General features: G+C 41.1%; 1 protein-coding gene across 2 annotated transcripts in view; it reads left to right on the forward strand.

The window, feature by feature from the left end:
- Positions 1-373: 373 nt before the first annotated feature.
- Positions 374-23,702, forward strand: part of LOC122884239 (ankyrin-3-like) — a 132,527-nt gene continuing 109,198 nt past the window's right edge. The window contains exon 1 of one of the 2 annotated variants that reach the window (XM_044213846.1): positions 374-1,219. In XM_044213846.1, coding sequence (XP_044069781.1) covers positions 1,151-1,219 — 69 coding nt within the window. In that variant the 5' untranslated portion in view covers positions 374-1,150. Of the gene's footprint in view, positions 1,220-18,928; positions 19,131-23,702 lie in introns of those variants that run through there. The other variant, XM_044213863.1, reaches the window with a different exon arrangement.

The following is a 23,702-nucleotide window of genomic DNA, read 5'->3' on the forward strand; positions in this document are numbered from 1 at the left end:
TTGGCTTGTCACACATGCATTTGAATGGTTGTTGGTTTGATATTGTTTGGATATTATCAACCTTGTGTGCATGTCTCCTTTTCACCCTACACCTGCCTGTCTCTCTGTCTCACAGACACGCTTTTTACACACACACCTTGATCAACCCAGTCAGTCAGTCAGTCAGTCAGACAGTTAGTCTGTGCCGGGTGCTGTTCTGTTCCAGTTTCCAGTAAGCTGATCCTGCTGGCAGAGGCTAGTGGGGAGACTTCCTTTTCTGGAAGGACTTGATGCATCGTGTTAATGATTCTCTCTCTCTCTCTCTCTTGCTCCCTCTCTCTCTTTCTCTCTACTGGCCCATCAGAGGAGTGGAGATTCTCATTTCATATCACACCGTCTGTACAGGGAGCAACAGCAGAAATCATCCAGCCGGCAGAGTGAAGAGACTGTGTGGATCACGCCCCCCTCTTCTGTTTAAGCCTTACGCTCTTTCTCTCTTTCACTAACACCAGAAACACCATTTCACTCTCTTTTCCTTTATTTTCTCTTTCTCTTTGTGTCTGACCCATCAGTTTTCTGACTCTGTTCTCTCTTTGTTTGTGTCTCTCTTCCTTTGTGAACCATTTTTGGTGTGTCTTTGTGTGTTTTTCTTTTGGGAGAGTGTCTCCAGTCTCGAGCCTCAGGTAGGCAGCACCACATCCAGCCAGGAATACACTCCTTCAGTCTACTTATCTCTCTTGTCTCTCACACACATCCTCCTCCTCCTCTTCTTCCTCCTCCCCCTCTATCTCTTAACTCTCCTCCTGCCTCCACACCCTGCCTCTGCGTGTGCCAGAGAGAGTCGGCAATTGCGCACGGCAAAGGCAGCAAGTGGGAGTGGACCTCGGCGAGCGTGCTTGCAAATGTGTGTGTGAGTGTGTTTGTGAACGTGGAGAGGAAGAGGAGAAGGGAGAGAGCATCAGCACTGTCCTCCCAGTCTCTCCTCTCTTCACTCGCATTCCCACTCTGCATGGAACAATCCTTCCTTCACTGCTTCTAAATGGACATTTCTGTGGCAATGTTTCACCAGTGAAGACAGCAGCTGCTGCCGCTCCACTCTACAAGCTTCTACATGCTGGATTTATAAAAACAAAAGTGAGGAGAGGAGTGGAACAGGGGGAGATCTCTGAACATGAGTGAGGAAGCTAAGGAGAAAGCAGGCGGCGGGAAAGCAACCCATCGCAAGAAGAAAGGCAAAAAGGTATGAGAGAGGAAGAGCTTTCTTTGTCTTGGTGTGTTTCTTTTGCTCAGTTGTTGCTTAGGCTCAGCAAAAGATGTTTTATGTGTTTGTATGGGAAGTGAGAGGTTCTTGGATGAGGTGAGATTAATGGGTGAGGTTGAACCCATTAGGAAGTGACTAAAGGTGTGTTTGACCATGTTTTTAATGGTTTTAATAGATTTTTTGTGTTTTATCATTTATTCTGATTAAGTCTTGATTTATCAGCACGTTTCAGATGTGTAAGATTGAGTCGGTTTGTATTATATAAGAGACAATTTATTTAAAATACAGCATGTACACCTGGTTATTTTCCTGTGAATTTTACTGTCGAGTGTTTTTACATTTTTTCTGCCTTCCACAAGCCTGCGTTTACCTCTGACACAAGAGAGAAATATTTGTTTAGCCTCACCTGAAATGCTACCAAAGCCCATTGAAATGCCGTCTGTCAGTCACCAGTTATTATAACCCTGACGCTGCGACTGGTCTGTCTGGTTGTTTTGCTCTGGGTGATTGGCTGGGGGAGCAGTGGTATGTAAAGTGGAGAGAGAGTGTATATAATGGGAGGCATGGGGATGTCCTCAGGGGTTGGGGTGGGGGCAGCAGAATTCATGCACGCACATTCATCTGGTGTACTGTTAAACTCCTCCACAGCTGTGTGTGTGCGTGTGTGTGTGTGTGTGTGTGTGTGTGTGTGTGTGCCCGTATGTTTATCTGAGACACATGCACTGCATGTAAGGTATGCATAGCTGTCCTGTTGTTTTCCTCCTTAATTGAAGGTGTTTGGAGACACAGAAACATGTTTTGACTTATGAAGTGGAATGTTGGTTTGTGTGTGCTTGTGCTCACCTGTGTATACTTATTTGTGATTTTCAGGTCGTGGTCCACAGTTAGTCACCTTGAACACGTCTGTGGTGTAAGCGTTACTAAAGCACGTCTCTGGCCTGCTCCTGTGCCTCCCATGCTGTTGTGTCAATGTGACTAGCCTATGATAAATGTGTTTTGGTGCTGAAAGCCACTGATCGTACACAGTTTCACAAAAATGTTCCCACATACAGAGAGTATTTTCCTGACCAGTCGAGCTTGGATGGGGCTGAAACTATGTTTGAGGTGGCCCTTGAGATCAGGGATTTTGTAGGACAGGGAAAAGACCAAAACAAAGCAGAGAAGCACAGTTACAGCAGATAGATTTTACAAGGCTGAGTGAATATGTTGTTGAAAGGGAAATTTATTCTGTTTCTCATTAAATAATTAATAGCTGCTGTGATATGTGCCACCCTCAGTGGTAAAGCTGTCAGTTGGGTTCCTCAATAACAGCAAGAGACAAGCCTGGTTTACCTCAAGAATAAACTGATATGAAATAACAGTTGAACAGAACAGTCGACCAGTATGAATAAAAAAAAGTTAAAACAAAAAAAAGTGAAAATATAAAGAACTATGTACATGAAAAAATATCTTCAGAGGATAAATTTCATGATGGCAGTTTCTTTGACCTTGTGGAACTAAAATATGTACAAAGGAACCACACCAACAAATTTGCTAGGCCGATATTAACAGCGATTTTAGTGTATCAGCGTAAATGTCAGGCGATAAGTAAAAAAAAAATGCAGTACAGACATATGATGAATTTTACATAGTTTGTTCACCAAAGAGCATTGACAAGTTGATTTTTCAACTGTAAAATCACAAAATCACAATTAAGGGATCTTAATCAAAATGTTTATTTATGTTATTAATTTATGTTATAAAGAAAAAGAAAAAAAAGAGAATATTGGCCAAAATAATGTTATCAGATTTTTTAACTCTTGAAGTATCGATATCTATATCAGCCTTAGGAATCCAGTATTGGTCAGGCTCTTCAAAAATTATAGAGACAATGTTTGAAAGATGTTCTTATGCAGAACATTAAAAATCAGTTTGGAACATCCCAATATTATGAAAATTAAATTCTTCTCAACATCAAGTCCATTTCCCAACGGATTAAGATGAAGGAGGTTGGGTTAAATTCACCAATAGGATTATCACTGAGGCTCAAAGTTCTCCGTTGATGTTTTTTCCCCAACAAGTCTCGGCCCGTTATCTCTCCAACACAAGCTCCAGACTGTAGCTGTGAAACTGAAAGCAAACACAGCGCAGCAAAATGATGCATATTAATGCTTTTCACATATGCATGTTTGTTTGTTGTGTGTGTACAAGTGCAAATTTGTGTCTGTGTGTGTGTGTGTGTTTCACTCTGTGCGCATGTGCGTGCCAGATAATTATGCCAGATGTGTTAATGATTGTAGCCATGGCAACGAGTTTCTGTTCTGAGCGAAAGATGTCGAGGGTGGGAGCAGGCAGGAGAGAGAGTGAAGAGGGGGTGGACTGGTGAACTTTGTGGCCAGAACAGAAATATATTTTTCATGAGGCAGCTGCTGTGACGGGGGAAGCTCAAGGATACAATCAAACATCTTTTGAGTCAAGGTCCCACACTTATCCCGATTAAGACTGGGGGTCATAAATCAACACCAAACACAAAGCCGTGTTTGCCTTTTTGTGGTTGTTTGTGCTTACATGTGTGTGTGTGTGTGTGTCTGTGTGTCTGCTGTGTGTGCATTTGTGTGAGTTTTTGACAGTGAGTTTATGTAGCACTTTGATGTTTCTCCAAATGCACTATGATCTCAGAGAGGCTTAATGATAAGAATTTGATGTAGTGATAGAGATAATGAGGTTTACATAACACACAGACACACAAACACACATATATACGCACGCACACTTGTATTGACAGGAATTCAGTTGCATATATTCCCACCACACAGAAGCTGTTGTTGGGCCAAGTGAAACCCTTTTGTCGAATATTTGTACGAGTGCGTGTGGGTTTGTGCGTGCATGTGTACACACTTGTCACTTTGATGTGCTCTGAAGAGTTTTATTGTAGCTAGTTTAGCTGCTTAAATTGGACATAGAAGCGTTTTCTTGCACAAAAGAAGACAAGAGAAATAAGGGAGAAAAATGTGCCTGCAAGATATGAAGACCCCAGTGGACTTATATAGAATTATCTCACTTCCAGAATCCTAATAACTAAGCTCAACAAAATTCAGCTGCTTGACTAAAGAAAGAAAGTAAATGCTTATATTTTCAAGACATTGAAATATATTATATTTACCCTAATCTAGAGACTTACATAACTGTTCCATATGTTTATATACTAGCCTATACCCAATGAAGAGCAGACACAGAGTAAATGGAGAAGAAGGAGGTTGCAGATTATTAAAGGCGCTGGTGTGAGCTTGTGAATTGAAATGAAAATTTAGATTATGGACAGAAAGAGTAGTGCTAATGATAATTGTACAGTTTGCCCACATCAATGGCTTTTCCAAATAAATCTCCTCAGCAAAGTAAACATATTGTTATATAAGAGATGCTTACATAGCAATGCTTTGGAAACACCACACCAGGGTTGTATCTTCCAAAAATAAACTGCCCTTAACTGCAAGATGTGCTGTATGTTTACACTTCAGATGGCTGTGTAAGGATTGTGTGAGGAATGACTGTGTTTCTGTCAGAAAAACCTAAGCAGAGCTGTTTTTAGCGTTTTTGTCAAACATGCTGATGGAGTTGAGAAATGTGGTTTCACTGAAACACTGAAATTCTGTCACAAACAAGTCACTGCTACTGATCATATTTCTCCACAGTCCGTATATATTCTGCCTCCACTCCTCACAGTATATTTCACACTCTCAAAACAACTAAAGGCAACACACAGTTCACGTACTTGTTGCTATATTTTAGGTGTAAGTGGCATGCAAGCTTTTATAAGCCTACAAAAACACCTGCTGAACTGAACTTTTAATGTGATTTTTTTTTTATTGTACTATAGATAAATCAGCAGCAAAAATGAACAAAGAAAAAATAAAAAGGTCAGATGATGATGCTCATTTTCCCCAGCCTTCCACTTTTCACTGGACTGTATACATCTCTCTTTTGTGTTGCCTCTGTTGTCTTGTTCGTAATGAGACAGCCAGGCAGCAAGGCTCGGGCAGCTCTGTTCTTTGTCTTGGATGGAAAAACCCTGCCAGAGACAGAGAGCCCCGCGTCTGGTGGACTGGTGAAATAAGCCGTTCTGTGACAGTGCTTTCAAAGAGAAATGGCACATCACATCCCCCAGATAACAGCAGGGCACTGGTGAATGTGCTGATGGAAGATGTGAAGTGTGTGTATGTGTGTGAGGAGAGACTGAGAGGGTAAACAGAGTGATGCTTTTGTTTTTCAGATTAGGCTAATGGACGGATCAAATCCTTAAGAGGGGTAGGTTATGCTTTAAGGGATGTTTGGTAGAGAGCATGGGGAGAAAATGTGTGTACTTTAGGGGGAAATACAATAAATACAGTATGCTGCTAAATACAGCTGAAACAATTAATCGATTAGTTGATCAACAAAAAAAAAACTTTGATAATCGATCATTAAATCATCTTCAAGCAAAAATGCCAAAGATTCCCTAGTTCCAGCTTCACCATGGTGAGGATTTGCTGTTTTTCTCTGTTTTATCTCATTGTAAACTGAATATCTTTGGGTTTTGGAGTGTTGGTCGGACAAGACCTTTGAAGACTTCACCTTTGACTCTGGGAAACCGTGATGGATATTTTTTTACTATCATCTGACATTTCATAAATGATTAATCAATTAATCAAGAAAATTTTTGGCAGATTAATCAATAATGAGAATAATCATTAGTTGCAGCACTATATCGCTAAGTGAAGAACTAGAGAAAAAAAAAGTGTGATGATATTGCAAGAATGAGATATGGTTAAATGTCAAAATGACACATAAAAAAAGCTTTTCAAATGTCAAACCTGTTTAAGATTTAATGTATAATTATATTTAACTCTACAAAACTTGTTTTTGGTAGATGTCAACTTGTTCCGCAACCTTTTGCAGTAGCAAACACACATTAAAAAAAATGAAAAATCAATTGAACCTGAATATTGATATTGGTGTCAGGCCAAAAAATGCTGTAACCTGTGATTCCCCATCACATCACCTCCTTGACATTCTTTGTTTCCGCAGCATATCCTGGGTGCAGCATGAGAATGTGATGCCTTATATAAAGCTGTACACACATGCACGCACATGTGTTTATCAGTTGGAGTGTGGAGGTGTGAGTAAGTGCACATGTGTGCTCCCTCGGTAGCTCTATAAATGTATGCATGCATGTGTGTAGGTGGCTGTATTCCTGCCGTCTATGTGTGGATGTGTGTTTGGGGAGGTAGGCGTCACAGAGCCCAGGCACAGCTGCACACCCTGGGGAGAGGGCAGAGGGATCAGCCTGTCAGAGTTCCATCACTCTCAGATGAACTATGTGTTCCTCTCTTTCCACTGAAGGAGGGAGGGAGAAAGGGATGAGGTGAAAAAGAAGATGAGGAGCCAGGGGAGAGAGGGATATGGATGGGAGAGAAGGAGGTGAAATAGAGAAGGCTGAAAAGGCCAACAGAAGACAGAGAAGTGCGAGTGAGGTGTGAGCCGGGGAGTGACGGAGGAGTAAATGGAAAGGAAGGGGAGAAGAAAGTGTGAAGGAGGAGTGTTTCTTTTTCTGTCACTCTGGAGCTCTCCCTTGATCTCCAAACTGCTGTAGGCGAGATTTAAGGGGCAGGTAGGCTTCATCTGAGGTCCTTGTCGGATGGTCAAACAGCTTCAGAGACCCCCTCCTTCCACACTTTTCTGATGTCGGAATTTGTAGGGCTGTGTTCTTTGACTTTCCAAAACGGACATTCACACCCACTTTACTTAGCCGCTGACCAGGTGTGTGGAGGTGAGAAAGTTAGGGTTTGAACTTCTCCCTTAAGCTTTCATTTTTCATTCTTTACACAACAATTTCTGTCACTTTTTGTGTGTACAAACAAGTGCAACACTATGAATGTCTTTGAGGAGCAACTGTCGGAAAATGTGTGTCGTTATCCCCATATTTAAATGATTATCACATTTCGCCCCTCTCTCTGACGGCCAGCTTTTCACTACACCATCGAGTGTGACCTTTTGGAACTGCTATAAACATTTTTGCCTTCTGGCGTGGTCAGGCGACACGTCATACAAACTTTTCAAGCATAACCCTGCCCTTATGAGTCCTGCATGAATGTGTGCCTTACTGGTTGACTGGTTCCCTTGCTGACTGACTAGTTATTTGACTGATTTGCTGATGGCTCCTTGGTTTAATCACAAGTCAGCTTTCTGGATACATACCTGAGGTTGAATGCATTTATACGCTTGAGCAGGCTTTAGTATGAATACAAATATACAGTACTCGCAAACAGAAGCACGCAAGTGCACAGAGACCCCAAACAGAAATAGAGCAGCCATGGCCAACTAACAAGGCTGTTGAATCAGACCTAATCAACAAAAAGGCCTAACAAGGGCTCGGCACTCTTCACTCTATCCATCCATCCCTCCACAAACCTCTCTCCTCAGCACCCCCCCATCAAAAGCAAGCACTTTGAATAAATGCCTTGGTGAGTTTTTTTTCTGTTCTGTCGGGAGGGTGAATCAATACCAGTGAGAGCTCAGCGCAACCTAGAATGCGTTTCTCTCCCTGTAAGAAAAGGATAGAGCCAGCGTTGGGCTGTTATCTGGTATCAGAATGCTTTGGTCTAGTAAACACATGTGAAACCCTGTCTGTAATTAAAGAAAGGTCAGGCCACAGTCTGAAAATTAAATTTCCGGAGTGGTGAATAATATGTTGGGCATGTGATTTTAATCCAAAAAAAATTGCCGTTTCATATGAATCAAATTGCTGAATCACTACCAAATTTGAATGCACAAAGGCCCAACATTTTCAACCTGGGCTGCTTGGTGACCCAGACTGGAGCTGCTTTGAGACGTCTACAATGTAATAATGCGTGCTTTCATAACCACTCTACTGGTATTTTTCTCTGCTGGCAGTCGCTGCTGCCTGAACCCCGCAGCCTCTTCCGTTTCCCACAGCTCCGTCCGGAAGGCTCTTTACATCTCGCTCTGCTGTGCTCTTTCCATTCCTCTTCTCCTCTTTTCCTCTCTTCTTCAAAAGACTCCACAGTGCAAGTCAGTAATGGAAAACAAGAGAGAAAAAGACAGAATCAAATAGAGAGTTCCACTGTCAGATTTAGAAACCCCTTTTATCGAGTTTGGGATCTTCCTTAAGCCTTTCCTGGTTCAGTGTCGCCATAGCAACTGTTAAATGCAACAGAGCAGCATAACCAAAGCTTTTGTTCTGTACCAAATGCAATAACAGTGGTTTATGCTCACTGTGTTGTCTGCCGACCTTGTTGTGACCACAGCATTGTCACATGTTATTTCTCAATTATTTAACATCAGTGGTTTTACTATGGCTTGTATGAATGTATGAAAACTGACGAATTAAAATCGCTGGTTTATTTATAGACCATACTTAAATGAACCGAGTCACAGATGCACTGGCTGTTAATTGTTCTTCACAAAAAATTAGCACCGCAGAAATGAATGTATGAGTTGTTAATAAGGCTGAGGTCATGATGCAGGGAATACAACAGCCATGTGTGAGAATTGACAAAGATCACACTATTCCCACATTAATTCCTACAGTAAAGCAGGAGGGAAAAGACATCTTGTCACGTGATGTAAATTCCTGTTTATTGTGTTTGATGTGCAGGCTTATTGTGTTTATTCACAATAAATGTGCACAGCAAGCTGTGGTGGGTGAAAACAGTCTAGATTTCAGTTTCAGATTTCAGAGCAGTGGCCCTACCAGGACCTGAATGGTGACAGAAAACCCAATGTCATTTGTAATTTAAAGAACTTATTAAACATGATTTAATTAAATGAAAAGGAGGGAAAGGGGTCTACATCCCTCACTGTGCCTTTGGTTCTCAGGTGTTGTTTATTTGTGTCAGGATGTATTGTGAGATCAGGAATACATCCACAGTGGAGCCAAGCCAGATGGCTCACCCCTGCTTCCTCCATGAAGAATGAAAGCTTGCTAGTGAATAAAATAGGTAAATGACATGAAAGATGAACTGTGTAATCCCAAGCAGAGGAGATAGCTGCATTTTCTCTCAAAAAGGCCATGTGTTAAGACCCTTCTGCTGGCTCTTAGCTTGAAGATGCACTTAACAGCAGGATCTGGCTTCCTCTGAAATTCAGATTGTCTTACAGATAGCCACAGAACTGAGACTGTGTTTTGAAATGTAGGGCAGTTTGCCAGTTTAGTACTATTCATGCTAAACTGTGGCTAGAAAAATCAGATGAGGGAGACATCCGGGAGACATGCTCTACTAAACAATATTTTTTCAGCGTAATTCATTGATGCTTTTCATGGTCTAGTGTCAGTGTTAAGATTTGTGTGTTTCAGACCAACGATGGCTCCTAGAAATTACGTTTATATACTGCTAATTTCTTTTGCCAGTTACGTTTTGACGGACACGTAATTGCTACCTGGATTATGTTCGGTGGGAAACATTTTTCCAGGGAGCAAAGTGCTACGTCCTTGTACTGCATGGAAGTTGAAGAGAGGTGGTCAGGATGGATGGTGGGCATAGAAATCGCAGCACTTTCCCTCGCAAGAACAGGGGGTTCACATCCTGAGTCCTGTGTTTGGTTAAGTCTAGGCAACAAAAGCACTTTGGGTAAGGCTAAGGAAAGATCGTGGTTTTGGTTACATGTTGATTTTGTGTTTTCACTGTGTTGTTTTATGGTTTTTGCTATTGAACAGCACTTTGGTCAGCTGTTGTTTTTAAATGTACTTTATAAATAAAGTTGGATTGGATAAAGTAAACAGTGTGTCGTGCTTCAACTCGCTGTTGACTTTTTCAATATTAAACCAAGACCATGGTCTTTCTCTAACCTTAACCAAGTGCTGTGAGTACCGGAACGTAACCATAAAAAAGTTAGATCGTGCTTTATTCGCCACAAGCAGGTATTGTATTGCAAGAATGGAAATCATAGAGAAACCAAATAAAATCACTGATCATTTCACTGATATGTTCAGTATCAACTTTTTGTGACTTGCAAAATATATAAATGATGTATGTTTCTTCATTATGTTGATAAAATCAAATTTTGCATGAACAGTGGGATTTCCATCAGCCTTCAGTGGGGGTTCCACAATGTTACAATTCCCTTATTCATGGTTTTATGTTTTTTCCCAGGCTGTCTGGTGGCAGGAGCAACCCTATCAATGGGGCTCTCGAAACAGCTGAAGAGGTGCAGGGGTGGTGGGAAGTATGCCAACTGGGAGGACCATGTTCAGTGTTCCCCTTTTTAGATTTCACTTCAGGGTTGACAGCAGCGTAATGTGAGCCCCAAGGCAACATCACCTGAGCTAGAGGGTACAGTAGCATCAGGGAAGAGGATTGGTAGGAATGAGTAAGTATGAGGCGAAGAAAAGGGATGTTGATGGATGAGAGACAGGAGAAGACTGGAAGAACCACATCTTTAAAAGAGAGCAAAAAGCATAGAGATTCATGACCACAGGGGATGGTGGGACGTTAAGCAAAGGAAAGAGTGGGAGGAGAGGAGTTGTTGGAGAAGTGGAGGAGTAGAAGAAGGTATGCAAGTGAATGCTCACATGTACACCTAAAATAAACCCCTACAGGCATGCATGAGATCTCTATTCCCAGGGGCTTCAGTGACAGTGACAGTACAGTGACACTGTACTGTACTGAACGGTGGCGTTCAGTACAGTACAGTTTTCGCTATCACATTATTACGTAACTCCAGAAATCATCTCCTTGCTGCTGTAGTGACACTGACATTTGTCAGGTTTCAGTGTAAGAACAAAAATGTTTACCTCACCTCTTCTGTAACACTTTCTGCCTTCCTCTCTCCTTTCCCAACAGCCACAGAGTGGAGGAGCCAGACGGATGGGATTTGCTTGATATTGATATTGATAACTCAGTTTCTGTTGCAGACACACCAATGTGGTTTTGATTTGATGATATTCCATGCTCCTCTGGGATTGAGTAAAAGGTGTCTTTCTGCTCGTTATTTATCTGGCCCTCCATTTGCCCTGAGACATTTTGGTCTTTTTCTGAGACAGTTACTTTGTCTAATGCTGCTACAAGCAAACATTAATGATCAGATAATCTCAGTCTTTATTACCATGTTGAAAACCTTCAGTGTACCTCTTACTGTATCCTCTCCTCTCCCCAACACACCATCCCTTTCCCACATCATTGACTTTAATGAGGAGCCGGCAGTGGTTATATGTGCTCAGTCATTATCAAAAACACGTGCTGCGCTCAGCAACACACATGATGTTATTTCTGTCGACCTCCATTTATGATGTCCACTGTACAAACAACAGTGATGTAATGGCCCATTAAATGAAAAAGCTGCATGCCATTGGGACAGCTTTCACTTTACTGTTTTAGATTCCCAAGGATAGTTGGGGATGCAACTATCTTTTCCCAAGCCATCACTTATTTTGTGTCTCAGTAAGGCTGAACACAGAATAAAGGGGTTGCCATTGGCATATTTATGTTATTGTTGTCAGACGACAGCCTGAGCATTAGATAGTGATTTGACTGTAGGTGATAAATGCTTCCTGTTAACTGGAAAACAGTAATTCATGGGAAGCTGCGTTGAGAACATTGACAGAAAGTTGGCTTCAAACCACAGCTGCTACGTGGGCGTGCTCAACTATGTCTGTGAAGGTTGACAATCATATCGGCATTTTTGACAAGCTCTGTTTTCTCTCGCATTTTCTATTAGAACTCTGGAGAGTGCTTTTTAAAAGCTCAATTTTCTGCGTTGGAAAGCACCTGTTTAGTATGGACGGTTACCTGAAACCGAGTGGAAATTATGGATTCTGACATTGATCATTCATCATGGCCCCAGTGCAGAGTGCTTTCTAGTCACAGTGTGTATAAACACACTGTGTCTGAACAGTGTTTACTGGGCTTGCAATAAGCTGAGGCGTGAAAGTAGCATTGCCCGAGGCTTAGATGAGGCATGTGGGAGGAGGGATAGGATGGTGATTTTCACAATATATATTTATATATTATGTGTTTCCATTTTGTTTTGCTTGCATTTTATGTGTGTATGTTGTTGAATGGCCCAGTGGTTCTGCAGGTGGCTGGTATGTGGGTTTCTTCTAACAGTCACAGGGTTTCTCCTTCCCTGTGGTCAGTGACAGTACATACACAATGTGACAACCTCCAGCTGTGAGGGTGTGAGTCTGCTAATGAGATACCCTCTGGACCTGTTTGTGTGCGTGTGTGAGTATGCATGTGTACATTTGCTTGTTAATGGAACAACCTGGACATTTTATAAGAGGTGATACAGAGGTCTTTCTGTCATCAGCTGCCATACCAAACGTCATAATAGTGCTGCAAGAAATAGTATTATAACCCCTTGTAAAACTGCAAATTGTTGTTTTTACACTTTTTTTGTTCAGGCCATACAAACGAAACGTTAACTAGTGAGCTTTAGAGGTACTGTTAAGCAGATTTTGTTACCTTTGGACAGAGCCAGGCTAGCTGTTTCCCCGTTTCCAGTCTTCGTGCTAAGCTAAGTTAGTCGGCTGCTGGTGGTAGCTTCATTTAAATATATATATTTTTAAAATCAAAAACAATTTAATGTGATCTTGCAGTTAAAATAGTCTCTTCATACACTCAGTACATGCAGGTGGAGTGAAAATGAATTGCTCCTGGCTCTGGGTGATTTGATGTGATTAATATGAGTAGGTAGAAAATGAAGGGAGGGAGGGGGCATGTGGGCAGCATCGTGGGATACAGCACAGAGGATGTGATGGTGTCTAGGAGGCAGCTGGGAAAAGAGGGAGCTGAGGGAGGAGAGAGGAAGGCTAAGTCTTCACCCACTTGTATCATGAATAAATCACTGCTGAGATCTCCTTGCTGTCTATCCCAGCATGGACCAGTATGCTTTCATTTTTATAGCTCATCCCAGATGGCCTAGTTTACCCACAGAGAATAAGCCAAGCCATAATTTACCAGCTGGGAACTCTTTGATTGCTTCATCCATCATCAATTACCCAGCACAACTGAAGTCAAACACTTCTAAAGTATGCAGGGGAAATTTAACAACATGGACATCACCGGTATTAAATATTACCTGCATGAACAACAGAAAAACGATATTAAAATGAAGATAGATGAAACTGACAGAAGGAGAGGGAAGCTAAGTAATTACCAATGTATGTATACAGAGTTTTTGGTGACTATATTATAGTACATGTACCTGAATCCTCTAACATTAAACATACAATGCCCGTCTAAAAATCACTGCCCTCTTAAATACAGTCGCAGAGGAGGGTGTTATATAAAAGCGAGTGGGAAGACAAGATCAGTGCCAAAAAAGACAAAAAATATTGAGTTAAAATTACTAAATGATGTGGTCTTGTCAACTCAGTACAGTACTGCATACCCATACAGGCACTAATGGAGTTATAAGGAAACAAAGAGAAACCATTTCCTCCCTCACTGTCATTAAACAATGGAGACATCCTCCTCGCTGGCCAGGACAGAGAGGGATTGAGTGGTTCTGGAAAGACTTATGTTTCACTATGGCTGTGATTAATGATGTTATTCGTAATGGCTTGTATGTGTTTGTGTATGTCTGTATCTTTCTTTATTACAGAGGCATGTAAAAGACACAGAAACAAAGAAGGTCGACAGCAAGTACAATAGTATAAAGTACAATTGAGAGCCAAAAGTAAAATATCTGTTTTTCTCTGCAGAGAAAAGCATCTGTCACTAGTAATTAACACCATCCTGGACTTAAACAAGTCATAATGTAATGTAAACATGTAATTAAGGATCACTAGCCTTGAAGCCCTTGAGTCCTCTGGAACATATGATTGTCTATTGATCAGTGACCACAGCTCAGCAATCTCCATGAGATTTCTTCTGTCATTCTGCCGTATAGGTAACATGAGTAGAGTTTGTCAAGCCAAAGGCACAAATCTCTTTAATCTCTCTAATATGTCTTCTGTTCTAGTGGCAATTTTCTGAGGTGTACCTCTCCCAGCCATCTTTGTCCAAACATACTTGAATGATACTTGAATTTATACATAATGTGCTAAACGATATTAATATTTAATACTTAAAACTAAAGTGACATTAAACAGGACTTCTGTTTCCTTCAAAAATATATGTTTTGTTTTCCTCTTACAACTTTGATCTTGATATTAGCAAATATCATATTCCATATCCACAAACATAAATACAATTTCAATGTGATTCAGTGTTGCAACACCTTACTTGGGAGAAGGAAGTGGACGAGGTGGGTGGAGATTGCATGCTTTTTGTGCTTTTGTTTGTAATTGCAAATTGTTGTTTGCTGACAGTGTTGAATGTTCTAAATCTTCAGTATAGAATACCAAATGTATTATTTGGGCAGACAAATAAAGGTGTAATTTGGTGGGATTTCCTGTGTAGCCAGATAGCAGGCATGTGTAGAATGCTCTCTTAGATTTGGAGGAAGATCACCTTTTTTTAGCAAGCAAAACTACATTAACACTGATTCTGTTTGCTCTTAAGTTAGGGCCGCATTAAACTGCAATTTTGGGCTGCCCCAGACGAATATAACATGAAATGATGCAGAATACACTGGAGAGCTAGCATAATGCTACTGCTAAAAACATACTTACTTTAAACTCACTTTGCAGAATTGGCATTCCATGTTGCCCTCTTTTTCTTGGCCATGACTGTCTCCACACTCTCCTTTTCCTCCTCTTTTGAGCTTTTTTATGCATAGAAGTGTCAGCACTGCGGCCAAAGCTTGTTTATCATTTGGCTACATTTTAAAAACATGAGAGAGGTGCAAATGGATGACGCATGTTGCAACCAAGACTTTATTAGACCCATTTTGCACAGTGTGATATGCAGTGAATTGTTGTTATAACACCTATCATCCATTGGCGCCTTTCAGAATTGTGCTCAGTCATGAACTTGTCTTGGACTTGACTTACTGCACTCGACTATATCCCTGTATGTAAGACATAAAGTTTAAGGCATCCTCTTGAGCAACTGAAGCATCTCCAGGGTTCCCCTTGTGTCCTAGTTCAGTCGTCCAGATGGCAAAAAATGTTAAAAATGTATTACTTACTCAAAGAAGCATGGCCAGAAAGACATTTCAAGCTGCATATTTTAATTACCCACATATCATCTATCTGGTGATCTTGGAGAAGTGCCATCCTCCATATTACTATCTGCTACAAGACTGCACTGCTGGAATTGAATTTAATCTAATTCTGGTATTTAATTCTTAATCTGGTATTTAATTCAATAATATCAACGCCCAGATAGTTTTCTGATGAGCATCATTGTAATAATGGCCCTGCACCCGGCCCTCTGTGTGTGCTAAAACTTAGAAAATATAATTTTCTAACTGAAACTGGCAGCTAATTGTCTGCTTTACCGTCAGTTAGAATTGGAAAAAGAAAGCATTAGTATTGACCCTACATAGGCCTGTGTATGGGTAATGTGCTGAGAGCTGAAGAGATGTGGCTGGCAGTGTGGTAGACAGAGGCCAATTAAGTTAACGTGACTTCTGCTCCAATTTTGAAATCAGCCCCTAACTTGGTTTACACTCAAGAGCAGTTTAACTGTTTAGGTGTGATAAATCACAGCAAACAAGGGGGAAAGAGGCATTTGAGGCTAAGACAGAGAGTTGCCCTTTTTGGTGGCTCTCTTGGATGAAATATCCACATAACTTTGTAGTTAGATTAGCCTACTGAAGAGTGTTTCATATGAAGCTCTGAAGGGATTTTCTCCAGTGTCATCCAAGATGAGATTGGAGAGGAGGAATGATCTTCGCTTTACAGTGGGGCTTTACCTTGTTGTTCCATCTATAATACCAGCTAATTGGAGCTGTCAAACTGCTGATAATCTGTATTAGAGTGTGCCATTCAAAAAGGCACCGCACAACCTCAACATTTCTAAGAGAGATCATTAGAGAGTGAGTGTGTATGAGGCAGAAAGAATTTTTTTTAAATCATGCAGCTAGTGAGTGAAAAGGCTGAACCCAACAGTGGTTTGTCTGACAGAAAATGTAATGAAGTAGATTGGTAATTCAAGAATTCTCTGCTTTTTCTTTCTGTCTTTGAACACTTTTGAAGGCTTCAATTTTTCAGTGTAAAGAAAAAGCCAAGACTTATGATGACAGCCCGTGGCTCCAAGGCCCAAACAAAAGCATATTCTTGTGATGTTGTTGATGTCTTTAAGTAGAAGTAGCTTTATCTATTTTGAGCAACAAAATCTTCAAGTCACATGTGATAAGTTACTTTGTGACACCAACTTCCTTCAATCAATTTATCCATCCATCCATCCATCCATCCATCCATCCATTCATCCATCTACCCATCCGTCCATATTCATCTGCCTCTCAAACCAAAGCAAAACCTTCCACCTTCAGGCGTTCACACTCTCTGGCTCAGTGCAATAAAACATTATCCACTATCTGACCTCCTTTTCTCCTCACATTCGCTGCGTCCCGCTGCACCACTCTCTCTTTTTCTCTCACTGTCTTCTTTGTTTTTTCATCTCCAGTTTCCTCCCTCACTGTCAGCCTGCTCGTTTTCTCTCAGCTGCCTCAGAGTGACGGGAAGGAACTGTGAAAACCTGAAGGAGGGTAGATTTTTTGACTAAGAAGCCTAGTAACACACACACACCCACCCACACACACACACACATAGTCTCAACATCAAAGCTCCTGTCATTATCTGCCTACCGACAAGCCAGATCACTTGGGCAGCCGAGGACAGAGAGAAAGAGAGAGAGAGGTAGAAGATGAGGTGAGACAGTAATATGGAGACAGAATATAAAACAGAAAGATCACTTTTGAAATGTTCTTTGTGTGTCTGGGCATCACTCCGTGTACATGTGCTTGTCTGTGCTTCACAAAGCTGTAGTGGAAATGTGTGCATTATGCCGAGTCCTATGTCTATTTCCTCTCTTGGCACAGCCAGTAGCTACTCAACCCAGCATGTGGCATCTGGAACCTGCCTGCATGTACACACTAACAAGGCCTCCAGTGTGTGTGTGTGTGTGTGTGTGTGTGTGTGTGTGTGTGTGTGTGTACCTGTTTCTTACTGTGTATGATGGATAAAATGTCTGTCCATGTGGGTTGCAAATGTGCATTTCTACAGCTTCTACTGCTGCATTGCTGTATGTTGGTTCTAAAGTACAGCAGATAGCATTAGCAATGATACAGGGCAGATGAAGATGGTGTTTCCTGCTGTTGACGAGGAAAGACCTCTCTCTCTCTCTTTCTCTGTGTCTGTCTGTATGCCTGTCTGTGCCCATCTCCTCTGTCTGGGTCAGCCAGTGATACTTTATCATCTGTTCCCTTCCAAAACATCCATCAGCGTATGTGTCTGCAACGACATATGGCCACATGAGACAAAGCTTAAAACTGAACAAATTAGCTATGTTTGCACAAGATTTGGTATAAAAATACTTTATCAGTATGGCCAGCTGTTTGCTAAAAAGAGATTTTAGCAACTTTGAACTGCACATTTTAATCTAACGCATTGTCATTTAAGCCAGCGTCGGGCGCTTTTTACAGTGCAGCCACTGTTTGCATGTGCTTGACAGCAAAAGCCATTTCCCACTTTTGTGACTGCAAAGTTTAACAAACACTGTCTTAGTGTGTTTATAACAGTTTACAGATGCTCTTTGTAGAAGCATAACAGTTTCTTTATGGGAACAATAACAGTATTAAGCACAGAGTCATCACCAGACTGTGTCTGTATCCTCAGTTGGAACTGAAGAAAAATCAAAAATCTATCTATTATCTAAATCTATCAATCTATTTTGTTTTCCCAGCTGAGGCCAAAATGTGCTTAAACAGGCAATAATATGAACCGTCCTTTTAGGAGGAATCTGTGCTGGCTTAAAAATGGATTCAAATGATTGGCAGCACAGCCCTAAAGTAGTTAAATATGCCCGATGCAGTTGTGTCTGACATGTTTTTTTTATCCGGCTGTAGGCTTGTATAGAAGATAAACAGTGAAAGACGGGAGGCATCAGGTGTGCACTGAGATGGCCTATTCTGAATTTGTAGCATATAAACAACACTTTGATTCCAGGGGGTTTGAAAACATCTGGACTGGAGTCTGAAATGACAATAGCTGGACACATGTTTTTCTCTTCCCTTGTGATGGTCTGTTCGCGGCTCCTGTGTGTGTGTGTGCCTGAAAGTTCCTGTCCTTGTTTCCATGGAGACCAAAAGAGGTGTGAGAATCCTGAAGCCCTTCTGTGGTCTCTGGCTTTGTCATACGTGCTGCCAGGCGCCACCACTTACCTTTAATAGCCCTTCACAGTGGGATGCTTTGCAAAGGCACAATTTCTTAATCAGAAAGAGCAGGTGGTTGTACTAGTTCTAGACCACATTCAGTGCCTTTACTCATATTTTTTAAAACATCTAAAACATCAAATATTATGCTTTAACTCATGCAAATGAACACACATTTTTTTTTACTTTCAGAGAACTTCAAATGTGTTGCTTTGAGACATGAAGTCACCTCAACAATTAGTCCAATACAAATTATTCTAATAGAAATTCCCAGCAGCAAGCACAGCTTATTGCTCCTTCCTAATTTTGATCTGAATTATGACAGTAATGCTCCCTTTCCATCCCTCTTGTTGTTCACTTACACAATGACATTGTCCCGCTCTATTGTCTGTGGGGTTGTGTCCTCCTTTTCAGCACTGAGAGGCTCATTTGTTGATCTCCTAACTAGATTACCGCTTGTCTGATTAACTGCCTGTAACCCCTGCTGCTACTTTTCACTCAACTGGGTTGGGCAGGGCTTTATGCACACTCTCACTGTCCCGGCTTTAGTCGGTTCATGGCCTTCGATACACTTTCCTTTTTTGCACCTGGTGAACTTGCGGACAATGTCAGAGGCGGTCAGGATTAACTAAAGATGCAAAGAGTTGAAAGGGTGAGTTTAAAAGCACAGTCACATGAACTTTTAGTTTTTTACATGTCAGTGATTTTTTATATGAAGACCTACTTACAGTACATCTTCTCACAGAGTTGCTAATGCTAGGCTAACTGTGGTTTTGCTAATTAGAACACACTGGTAACTTACAGTATTTATCTGCTTGTTGGATAAGTCAGTGTGGATTTAAGTAAAGGTGAGATCAAGTTAGGCAGGATCCACGTGGCTATCTTTTGTCACTACTTTGACAGCTAATGAGGTGAAACACTATCGCAATAGGCTACCTGATCTAGTTTACCAAGATATTTTTTAAGATAGCCCTCAATCTCATACAAGTGCCTTGTCACAGTCACTCTCACTTTGTTACTTTCATTTTTAGCCATCCTAGCTACAAGGCATCTAGCACCATCATTAGGTCCAAATTTTAATTTGTCCAATACTTTGGTTTATGACTAAATACTCACAAAACTAATGACTCCACTGTGTTTACTGCTAATTAGCAAATATTAGCATGCTAACACGCTAAAGTATGATAGTAAACATAGTAAACATTATACCTGCTACACATCAGCATGTTAGCATTGTCATTGTCAGCGCATTAATATGCTGATGTTAGCTTAAGCTCAAAGCACACAGAGCTGCTAGCATAGCTGTAGACTGTTTCTCAATTAAGTGTAATACAACCAGTGTAGATTAAGTAGTCTTCAAAGATGTACTTCACCCTCCTTCCTAATTAAGCACTAAGCATTTATAAGTGGTTAGTCTGATTGAATTCCAGATTTTAAAGCCATTTTCCCAATGTTAGATTATATGAACCTTTAAGGCATAGATTGATAAAGGATCCTGGCACACAGGATTTCCTGTTTACCCTTTGACACATCACCTTTTCATTCCAGCCCCTGGCTAAGTTACCATGACAGGCTGAACTCTAAGGATGAGAAGGTGAGGACACGATATGAAGGGGTTGAGGGAGGCGAGTCACAGTGGGGTTTTGAGACAGAAAGATACACGCATGGCCGGACAAATATTGCCTCCGAGTGCTGGAGTTGGGGTGACAGCCATCGTGTGGGGACTAGGGACAATGGGCTGAGGGAGAATTGTGTGTATGTCTGTGTATGGCCTTTGCAGCAATACTCCCCACACTATCCAATCACTCAGGCCATCTACTGGAGTGACATTTCAGGAAATCTCCACTGATGTGGGACTGGGGCCCCAGCTGTCAAGACAGAGCAGCAGGGAGGGGCTGGGTGGGGTGAAATGAGTAGGAGAGAGAGGAGCATGGATATTGCTTATCAGACTTGGCAAGATCTCGCAGCGTTATGGCTTATGGTGGAGAACATTGATAAGTTCCATTCTTTCTCTGTCTCTGTGCCTTATTGCTTTCAGCGATAGAGTGAATGATAGCCCCTCTGTCGCAGAATGACTTTGGTTTTGTTTTCTGAGCTACCTAAGATGAGATAAATGATGCTTTCAGTTCCACATTTATGAAACCGCATCAGTGCATTGAATATAGATGGGTTTCTGGTCAGGAGAGAGTGTTTGTGTTCGAGTACTCTAAGTGGTTGTACCAGCGATGCTTCGTTAAGTGCTTCACTGACTTTAGGCAAAAATTTCAAGTAATGTATGTAATATTTTTAAAACTTTGTATAAACACTTAATTATACTTTACCTCATACATTTTGATAGATAGAAATCTCTGGGGGTTTTTTAACATGTAGGCGTGGTGGAAGGCATGGGATGGAACAGTCTTCAACTGTGTAGTGTGGTTAGTGAGAGGACTTGACATTTACACCACCTCTATCTTGCCCTGCACTGTGCCCAGGATCCAAACCATCCAGTGAGTGTGTGCGTATGTGTGTGTTTTTGCATGGTGATCATTGCTAAGGTGTGAGAAAGATGAGGTTATTGGATGCGTGTGACCCAGACTTTGTTTGTATGTACAGTATGTATGCTTGCACATGTAGTTTACAGAGTTTGCTGCTCAGCTGTCACTTTGCAAACACAATTAGCTTATTTGCATCCAATTAAAACTTCATCAAACTCTATGTGTAACCTTTCCATGCTCTTTAATTTCCAGATACCATAGCATTTCGACCTTTTGGCAACACTAATACGAGAAATGCAATGAGTTAAGTGTAGTAGTGCTACATTTCCATTACCAAGAGTCAGTTGCACACACCGGCTGTCTGGATGGCTAGCACCTCTGGCTGACATTCGGCCTCTTCTTTCCAGTGACTGAAAATGAAGCCTGCATGTGATCAAACATCCTAGCTGTTACTGCTGGAAACTCTGGCTTCATTCCAGTTGGTAGACTTTATTCCGCTCTCACCCTACATGTGTATATTTTGAGAGGAAATGTGTCCAGGATGTATATCTGGTCACAGAGAACAGTGGAAATGAAAATGTTTGAGAAAACAGTTTTGGCTGAAAGGAATTTGTCTACATTGAGCTTGGAGGCAAACTTGATGAAAACCTTTTCACAAAAAATTCTGTCTGCTGGACTATTCCCAAAGTGTATAATCCTCCTTAGCACAATTAACAGAGCAACGTAATTGATAGCATTGAGAAACTGATAGTAGTTAGTATTTATATGTCACCTTGCTTTGAGGATACTGCTAAAAATAGAAAAAGTTGCATTGATCTTACAGTTGGTTATCTGGCTTTATTTTGTTGAGCATTGCTCTGACATGCATTGCGAAACCTGATATTCAATGCAGCGTAATGTCTAACTTTACATGTTCACTTACCAGTATCGTGTTAAATCACTTGTACAGGACATTGGCTTAGGTGTATTGGCACAACATTTAGAGGCATAGATACACTTGAATCTATTACAAAATACTTTTGAGTGATAGGTGTATAAATGATTATTGTGCACACTGTGATAGCAGAAACTTTGAGTATGGTTCAAAAAAATACAGACTGTAAATGCTCAGGTGGCAGTTGACCTTTTGTATGTGAAGAAAAGCAATGGCATGTGAGTGTGTAAATGTGTGTAAATGTATTTGTCTGTGCTTCAATTTGTATGTGTACTCACACAGTAACACAAGACTTTGGGGCTCTTTGGGTCTGGCAGTACTTTCCAGGTGGTTGCCTTGTTTGTTTGTGCGTGTGTGTGTGTGATGATACTTTGATATGGGGCTGGCGTACTGTGCAAGAGTGAGCAAGGCTCCCTTGGCGCAGCACTTCTTGGCACATCTCTATGATCCCATCATGACGGGGAAACTCGACACTGGGGAGGATATTCCACTGCCCAGCAGCTAAGGGAGAGTAACAAGGCAGCACAAACACACAGCTCCTGCAGTTCCAGGGTCTGAGGTTACACCTGCACAAACACACAGGGCTTCACACTTCACACTTTGTCACTTATACACAGAAACTCATGCACAGTGCAAACTTCTTGCTGAAGTATGCAAAATACATACACCTAAGCACACACACACACACACACACACACACACATATATACATATACATACGCGCAATGCACGCACCCCCACCCCAGGACTGCACTAATGAACACTCCAATTGCTGAGCGGACACTGATATGATTGGCACAAAGAAAGTATTACACCAGCACATTCAGGCATATGGCATGTGGACCCACTGATGGGCACACACATATGGTGCTGGTGGCTTCTGCTGCTTCGCATGGGAGGAAGGCACTGTGCTCGCCTTTGATCAGACTCCAAATCACAGAGAACAGCACACAAAGTACAGCCTAAAAATCTCTAACTGTTTGGGTTGCATCATTTTGTCTCATTATTTAAAAAAAATCATATGCAATGCCTCTTGCAGCTCCCTTCAGTTTTTGTGATTTTGCAATCACAGGATTTATTTAAAAAGATCAACAAAACACTGCGGTTTGTCACAGTGCAGTATAATTTACAATTGTATTACATAATTTGGCCTTTTCTTGTAAAACAAATGCACAGTTGTCTCATGGAAAAGGGAATCCATTGGTTGTGAACCTATACACTAATGAACACACCAGCGATTTGTGTTAAAGTTGAAATTTGTGTTTTAAAGTTTCCCACACACAAAAACAAACATGTTTGGTTGATTGTGAACTTCAGATCTAAATGAATTATAATATGATAAATTGTGTGGGGGGGAAATATTATTTTAGGGACACTGATTGTATTTGTTTTTATCTGTTTTTATATTGTTACATTTTTTTATGAACATAAATTATCAAATAAAAAATGGGACAATGCTATAAGCTATGTTTTAGTCCTAAAACAAAAAAAGAGAAATGTTGTTTAATGATCTAGCGAAACTGACTCCCTGGATTAAACTTGAGGTTAAAAGTCCTGCCATTATCTTAGATTTAGCTCTAGCTTCAAGTCCCACATTAACAAAATGACAAAAACATAATTTTTCTACCTTGGAAACATAGCTAAGGTCCTTGTCCTTATATACAAAGCCCTTAATGGGCTAGGACCAAGCTACATTGCTAACTCCCTTGTTCACTACTTCCCTTCAAGAACACTGCGATCATCTGCTGCTAATTGGAGGTTCCCAGCAACAGCTGAAAGAAAATCAGGGATGCAGCCTTTCAGTTACGCTCCA

The sequence above is a fragment of the Siniperca chuatsi genome, linkage group LG11 (assembly GCF_020085105.1).
Source record: "Siniperca chuatsi isolate FFG_IHB_CAS linkage group LG11, ASM2008510v1, whole genome shotgun sequence".
Taxonomy (NCBI): Eukaryota; Metazoa; Chordata; class Actinopteri; order Centrarchiformes; family Sinipercidae; genus Siniperca; species Siniperca chuatsi.